At 40.3% G+C, this 7,716-nt stretch overlaps 1 protein-coding gene across 3 annotated transcripts; it reads right to left on the bottom strand.

Annotated features, from left to right (window-relative positions):
* Positions 1-372: 372 nt before the first annotated feature.
* LOC141083292 (aldo-keto reductase family 1 member C1-like) lies at positions 373-5,987 on the bottom strand. 3 transcript variants are annotated; one of them, XR_012230675.1, is made up of 5 exons: positions 5,500-5,987; positions 5,122-5,289; positions 978-1,143; positions 810-892; positions 373-625 (listed from the first exon to the last, which is right to left on the bottom strand). XR_012230675.1 is itself a non-coding variant. In XM_073567475.1 (5 exons), the coding sequence occupies exons 2-5, from the start codon at positions 4,779-4,781 to the stop codon at positions 583-585; spliced, it is 363 nt and encodes a 120-aa protein (XP_073423576.1). In that variant the 5' UTR covers positions 4,782-4,788; positions 4,898-5,107; the 3' UTR covers positions 373-582. The 3 variants fall into 3 exon arrangements, 2 of the variants coding, with proteins under 2 accessions (XP_073423576.1, XP_073423575.1); XM_073567475.1 differs by lacking the exons at positions 5,122-5,289; positions 5,500-5,987 and adding exons at positions 4,711-4,788; positions 4,898-5,107; XM_073567474.1 differs by lacking the exons at positions 5,122-5,289; positions 5,500-5,987 and adding an exon at positions 4,711-5,107.
* Between the last annotated feature and the right edge of the window lie 1,729 nt (positions 5,988-7,716).

Here is a 7,716-nt window from a genome sequence, read left to right on the forward strand (position 1 = left end):
CAAGAAGTTGGGAGTTATAAACACCCAGATCCAGGTGACACCATTAAGGCTGGGGGAGGTGGCCACTAGTCTGCAAGACTAACTGCTGAGACCTTCTACAGCCAGGTTTAGTGTGTGACACCCGTGACAGCATGGTGAAACCAGAAGTGGAGTATATGGTCAGAACGTTTGGCAAGTCTGTGCGGTAACAGCAATGACATGGAGGAGCGCACGATCACAGACACCTCTACAGAGTCTCAGTTATTTGGCAGCCATGTAGAAAACTAATAACACTGAAATTGATATGAACTTGAACAGAATTTTAAGAGGATTCAATGGACTGAATCAAAAGAGTTAAATGAGTATTTCCAAAACTTTCAAACAGATGCCACATTCAAATTGAACATAACATTTTATTTAATTGCAATATACAGAAGAATGCTATACTCTTCACCTAGAAGACAAAAACAGATTTTGCTGTGGAATTGCATCATCTGAACTCAGCCTTAGAATTTTACATTCTCAGTTGATTGGTATTTGCTAGATTAAGATACTAAGACACCTGGGTTATAGGGAGGAATCCAGAGAAATTGACCAATGTTCTTAATATTCATCATGAAAGGGATCCTTAGGGCTTTCTTTCCAACTAAAAAAAAAAATTAAAAAAAATTGATCAGTATATCAGTTAGGTAAGTACATAAAACTAAAGATAATAAATAAAAATATATTTTTAAAATAATTGTAAAAAATACTATTAAATAAAGAAAATGTAAAGAAAAAAATGAATAAAAATGTTTCTCATAAACTAGAACATCTGAAAAGACCCTTACTGATCGACAGTCAGGTAACGCAGGTTTTTATTGACTCCATCTAGAGATTTCATGTCTTCATCACTTAACTCAAAGTCAAAAACCTGTAAGTGAAAAGTAATAAATAATGAATATTATTTTTTTGAATTAAGGAAAAATTGGAATTAGAATTGGAATTTCTTCATTTACCTGGACGTTTTGCTTGATCCTCTCAGGGCTGAAGCTTTTTGCCAAGACGACACATCCCCTCTGTAGCAAATATCTCAGGGCCACCTGCGCAGGAGAGCGGCTCAGCTTCTTAGCGACTGTATTTAAAACGGGGTCTTCAAGCACTTTGGGGGAATTCTGATCAATCCTGTCAGAAAGATAATAAACTAAACTTTGTACTTTTCTTAAAATTGTGGACAAGGGGGAATAAAAAGGCACAGGGATGAAAAGTACTTCAAAAAGCAATGACAAAGCAGGCATAATACGGCCAACGGTGATGTCTGTGAACGGCACTATTATATGAGCACTATATGTAATGCTAACATATGCCTACTATGGAGGACACTGTTACTGCTATCACATGATAGTGTGATATGATATCACATCATCTCCCACCTTGACTACTGCAACCTCCTGCTCTGTGGCCTCCCCTCTAACACTCTCGCACCCCTCCAATCTATTCTAAACTCTGCTGCCCGACTAATCCACCTGTCCCCCCGCTATTCCCCGGCCTCTCCCCTCTGTCAATCCCTGCACTGGCTCCCCATTACCCAAAGACTCCAGTACAAAACCCTAACCATGACATACAAAGCCATCCACAACCTGAGTCCTCCATACATCTGTGACCTCGTCTCCCGGTACTTTCCTGCACGCAACCTCCGATCCTCACAAGATCTCCTTCTCTACTCCCCTCTTATCTCCTCTTCCCACAATCGCATACAAGATTTCTCTCGCGCATCACCCCTACTCTGGAACTCTCTACCACAACATATCAGACTCTCACCTACCATCGAAACCTTCAAAAAGAGCCTGAAGACCCACCTCTTCCGACAAGCCTACAACCTGCAGTAACCACCGATCCACCAAACCGCTGCACGACCAGCTCTACCCTCGCCTACTGTATCCTCACCCATCCCTTGTAGATTGTGAGCCCTCGCGGGCAGGGTCCTCTCTCCTCCTGGACCAGTAATGACTTGTATTGTTTAAGATTACTGTACTTGTATGTATTATGTATACCTCCCCTCACATGTAAAGCGCCATGGAATAAATGGCGCTATAATAATAAATAATAATAATAATAATGATAGCTGGTACTAATGTATGAAACATAATGTGAAGGCTATTATGTGGGCAAGGAAAAAATTGGTACTGTGATAGTACTACCAATATGCTTTCCATAAAAATGTTATTTGGTAGTAAGTAACTAATGCACTGGTGCTGGGGTGAGGGCAACCATTTTGCTTGGTTTATTTTGGATGCCAAGAGAGAGAAGTTGAGTTGTTGACAGTTCTATTGTCCTGTGTTTAACTACATAAGACAACATGGTAATGCTATCCACTGTCACCTAGTACATGAGAGCAGTATTATAGTAGTTATATTCTTGTACATAGGGGGCAGTATTATAGTAGTTATATTCCTGTACATAGGGGGCAGTATTATAGTAGTTATATTCTTGTACATAGGAGCAGTATTATAGTAGTTATATTCTTGTACATAGGAGCAGTATTATAGTAGTTATATTCTTGTACATAGGGGGCAGTATTATAGTAGTTATATTCTTGTACATAGGAGCAGTATTATAGTAGTTATATTCTTGTACATAGGGAGCAGTATTATAGTAGTTGTATTCTTGTACATATGGGCAGTATTACAGTATATTCTTGTACATAGGGGGCAGTATTATAGTAGTTATATTCTTGTACATAGGAGCAGTATTATAGTAGTTATATTCTTGTACATAGGGGCAGTATTATAGTAGATATATTTTTGCACATAGGAGCAGTATTATAGTAGTTATATTCTTGTACATAGGGGGCAGTATTATAGAAGCTATATTCTTGTACATAGGGGGCAGTATTATAGTAATAATAATAATAATAATCTTTATTTTTATATAGCGCTAGCATATTCCGCAGCGCTTTACAGTTTGCACATATTTCATCACTGTCCCCGATGGGGCTCACAATTTAAATTCCCTATCAGTATGTCTTTGTAGTGTGGGAGGAAACCGGAGTGCCCGGAGGAAACCCACGCAAACACGGGGAGAACATACAAACTCCTTGCAGATGTTGTCCTTGGTGGGATTCGAACCCAGGACCCAACCACTGAGCCACCGTGCTAGTTATATTCTTGCACATAGAAGCAGTATTATAGTAGTTATATTCTTGTACATAGGGGCAGTATTATAGTAGTTATATTCTTGTACATAGGAGCAGTATTATAGTAGTTATATTCTTGTACATAGGGGGCAGTATTATAGTAGTTATATTCTTGTACATAGGGGCAGTATTATAGTAGATATATTTTTGTACATAGGAGCAGTATTATAGTAGTTATATTCTTGTACATAGGAGCAGTATTATAGTAGTTATATTCTTGTACATAGGGGCAGTATTATAGTAGATATATTTTTGTACATAGGAGCAGTATTATAGTAGTTATATTCTTGTACATAGGGAGCAGTATTATAGTAGTTATATTCTTGTACATAGGGGGCAGTATTATAGAAGCTATATTCTTGTACATAGGGGCAGTATTATAGTAGATATATTTTTGTACATAGGAGCAGTATTATAGTAGTTATATTCTTGTACATATGGGCAGTATTATAGTATATTCTTGTACATAGGGGGCAGTATTATAGTAGTTATATTCTTGTACATAGGAGCAGTATTATAGTAGTTATATTCTTGTACATAGGGGCAATATTATAGTAGATATATTTTTGCACATAGGAGCAGTATTATAGTAGTTATATTCTTGTACATAGGGGCAGTATTATAGTAGTTATATTCTTGTACATAGGGAGCAGTATTATAGTAGTTGTATTCTTGTACATAGGGGCAGTATTATAGTAGATATATTCTTGTACATAGGGGCAGTATTATGGTAGGTATATTCTTGTACATAGGGGGCAGTATTATAGTAATGAAATATGAAAATTGAATTCCATTACTGCATTAGAAAATATGAAAAATTCAGAATGCTTAGCCCATAAATTGGCCAATTCATGTGTACCTGGCAGCTATGATAAGGCGACTCTCGTTGCCAGGACCTATCCTAATGTGAATCCTCTCTTAGACTGAAGTCTACATCTCTATGGGAAGGTAATATCCTGCTTCAGGTGTTTTTAATTATAGCAGGATCCTACCTTCTCAGAGAGATGTAGACTTTAGTCTAAGAAAGGATTCACATTAGGATAGGTCCTGGCAACGAGAGTCGCCTTATCTTGGCTGCTGGGTACACATGAATTGGCCAATTTATTTGCTAAGCATTCTCAATTTTTCATATTTTCTAGTGCAGTAATGCAATTCAATTTTCATATTTCATGTTTCCATGTTATAGCGCTACAGATTTTTACTTTATTTGTTTAGTTGTATATGGAGAGGGCTACTCTTAGTAAGCACCTGTTCACACCTGATTCTGTATGGATGTGACGGTCAGTCTTTTGATATTTTCAATTTTGCTACTGACTTTGACTTTCTAGTGCTTACCCATCTTTCTGTTTATTTTCTGGCAGCCTACTCCACCGGCCAGCAGCCACTCTGTGAAATCAACCCAGGCGGCCATACATAAATCCATATCCCTTTTTTTAAGTGTTATAGAGTGAAGACCAATTTTTCCCCGGGATCCAGTCAATGGAAGCCATCTTAAGAGCTGCCGCCTTGCTTAGTTACATCAAGCTATGTAAGAAAAGCAGTACCCCGATGTTTACCTTCCATGTTTCCCGGATATCGGTGTTATGAAAAATGATTTTACCATTTTCATCCATGGGAAGGAGATCATCTCCAGGCTGGAGGGGAAAATAGGATTTACAAATAATTCACAAAGTATCATGTCTTCTGCTCCAATCACAGAACTAGATGGGAGCCATGGCTGATCCCACACATATATTTATGGACCTTGAACTCGATTAGGGAGTGGATAAGGAAGAGATCCATGTAATCCAGCTGTAGATCCTTCAGAGATTTTTCCAGCTCGGGTTGAACTCTCTCAGGAGTGTGGTTATTGTTCGAAAGCCGCAAAATAAATTAAAATCTATAATAGATCGGAATCGCCCCGTAGTGATCATATCAATGATAAAAATAATATTTTGATTGTTAAGAGCTTTATATTCTGCAGTTACCTTCCCAGTGTAAAAAATGTCTTCTCGATTCACCGTCCCATCAGCAATCTTTGATCTAATGGCTTGGCCGACTTGGACCTCATTGTCATAGAAAGATGCACTGTCAATGTGACGGTACCCGACCTCAATGGCGACCTTGGTGCTGTCACAAGCCTGTTCTTTGGTGTACTGTGCAGAACGAGATGCAATCATTATAAGTCAAATTTACATTTCAGCGTTACCGAAAATTGTGAACAATCTTTATGTTTCTCTATGGGGTAAACGGCTTAATAGTTGTATGGTGCTTAGTGAAACATTGCGGTGGCGAGAGACCAGCAGTAATGCAACTTTGCTTTGGGTTCAGTGGTGCAGCCTCTACTTTAAGTCTGATGCCCTTACCGTGTCCGGGGCGTAGGTGCCAAATCCGATCACTGGCATTTTATTTCCATCGTTCAGCACCACGTAGGAGTCCGGCTTCAGAGCCATGGTGTAATGTGTCCCAGTGTCTCGCAGAGCACAAGCTGCTGCCTGTATTTTGTCTAGTCCTTCCCCTACTGCACAGCCCGTCCTATAGGATAGTGAAGTGAAGGCAGCCGCCTATTCAACAGGGATTCTGCAGCGTCATTGCTAAATAGTTACATAAAGGACAAATGAGATTAAAAAACAAATGTGAATAAAGGAAAAGGGCACAGGGAAACTCGAGAAGGTTGTTTATACGCAGAAAGCAAAATTCTGCGGTCCCTGAAGTGGCACAACAGCCTTGTGGAGGGAAGAGGGAGACCCCTGTAGAGGAAAAGGTGACCTGTACAATAAAGGACGGAAGAAAGAGGGTGGAAAGAGTCGAGTTCAAAAAGAGATGCAGCAGAGGAAGACTGGAGAACATGAGAGACTGGAGATGCAGGATGTGAGCCAGGTAGATTAGCTGCACCCTTCAGTTGTCCTTTGACCCGGTGCAGCAGAGCTGCTATTTTATGGTTGCTCCTCCACATCCACCTGCAAACTTTCCAAGCTACAATATAGATAAGTGATCATAGGAAACACGTCTTCACTCGTCCCCTCTGATATCCACATGTCAGTAAAAAAGGAAATATCCATCTGCTTTTAACATTATTTTTTATGACCCACAAAGGAGCACCATAATTCATTTTAATGTTGTTCCCTTTTCTGTAACATTTATATTATTATATGTCAAACACATAGGGTTTTTTTCCCAACAGTGACAACGACATACTTTTTAATTATCTAATTATTTTTAATTTATTTCACACATTATGACCCCCCCCCATTAGCTCATAAAACATGTTGGGGTCATTTCAACAGTTTAAAACTTTTAAAAAAATCTAATTTCCCCTGTAACTGAGGCTGGTATATTAGCCCGAGTTACAGTGGGAATTCAGCCTTCTGGCTGCGAAGCAGAATGGACTAGGTATCCTTTGACACAACAGTTCCTGCACCCGGTGATAACATGAGAGTTGTCAGAGCTTTCTATACTTTACACTAGTTCAGTGCTGTGTATACAACAGTACAAAAGACAGAGATGGTAATATACCATATCTGCCTTCTCTATGGGGAGTCCTGCTGTGTCCGATAGCCTGGATTTTTGCTCTTGCAGCTGCACAATGTCGTTATAGTAACGCTGACTGCCCGGACTTCTAAAGTCTATGAGAAATGCGGAAGTAGTTAAGTCATAATTTCGAATCAGAAATATTCAGGAAAGGTGATGATAAGGTTTTTCAATATTGGTCTGATTTAGCATGTGACTTATATTTCCCTCTCTGATTGACTGGCTACTTCATGATGCTAGCCAAGGCTAAGAACATCATTACTCGAAATGCTTTGGCTTTGCCTCTACTGACAACAGTATTTTTAAGGATTTAGAATGTTACCTTCATTCCTAGTGCAGGATGTGTAACCCTTGGATATATTCCTGCTTTGAATGTCTATCCGGCTATCCGTGCCCCTGCCCATACCTGTCTCAACTATTAGAAGAGGCAGATGTCTTGTGACTGCTTGTGACATCAATGATCATGTGTCACGCACAGTGTAGGACAGACTAAGTGCAATACAAAGGGATATTGGAAGGGGAAACAAACACTAGGGAAGGGGGGAGTGGAGACCCCTTATGGGGACGAACAGCACGGCCGGTGCCACCAATACTTCATGATCCCACCACTGACACGGGTTTGTCAGCGGACGGAGGGACACGACGCACTGCCAGCACACGGCTATCACAGACACGGTGGGGGCTTATCTTAGTTATCCCACCGCTGGCACCGTGTGACCAACACACAGCAAGCTAATCTTGCTCTAACAATTTACCACAGGGGGTATTTTAGATGCCCCACCACTGCTAACAACCTTCCAAGAACTGCGGGGATTTATGTATATCCCACTTTCTCAGTTCCACTTTGGAACTCGCAGCTCTCCGGCGCCCCTCTTACCCTCAGGTCAGTCAGGGAACTGCACCTAGGATAATTAGTCGCCGGATGGGCTGCTTGTTGTGCGCGGCCAATTAGACTACTGCAGTAAGGGAATTATTAATGCTGTGGCCTCAACCACTCATCCAGCAATATAAGACCCTTCCGGACTGCCAACCAGCCTAACCAACCGCACACA

Source organism: Dendrobates tinctorius, unplaced genomic scaffold (assembly GCF_039654945.1).
Source record: "Dendrobates tinctorius isolate UK_male_01 unplaced genomic scaffold, ASM3965494v1 ptg000020l, whole genome shotgun sequence".
NCBI classification, from domain to species: Eukaryota; Metazoa; Chordata; class Amphibia; order Anura; family Dendrobatidae; genus Dendrobates; species Dendrobates tinctorius.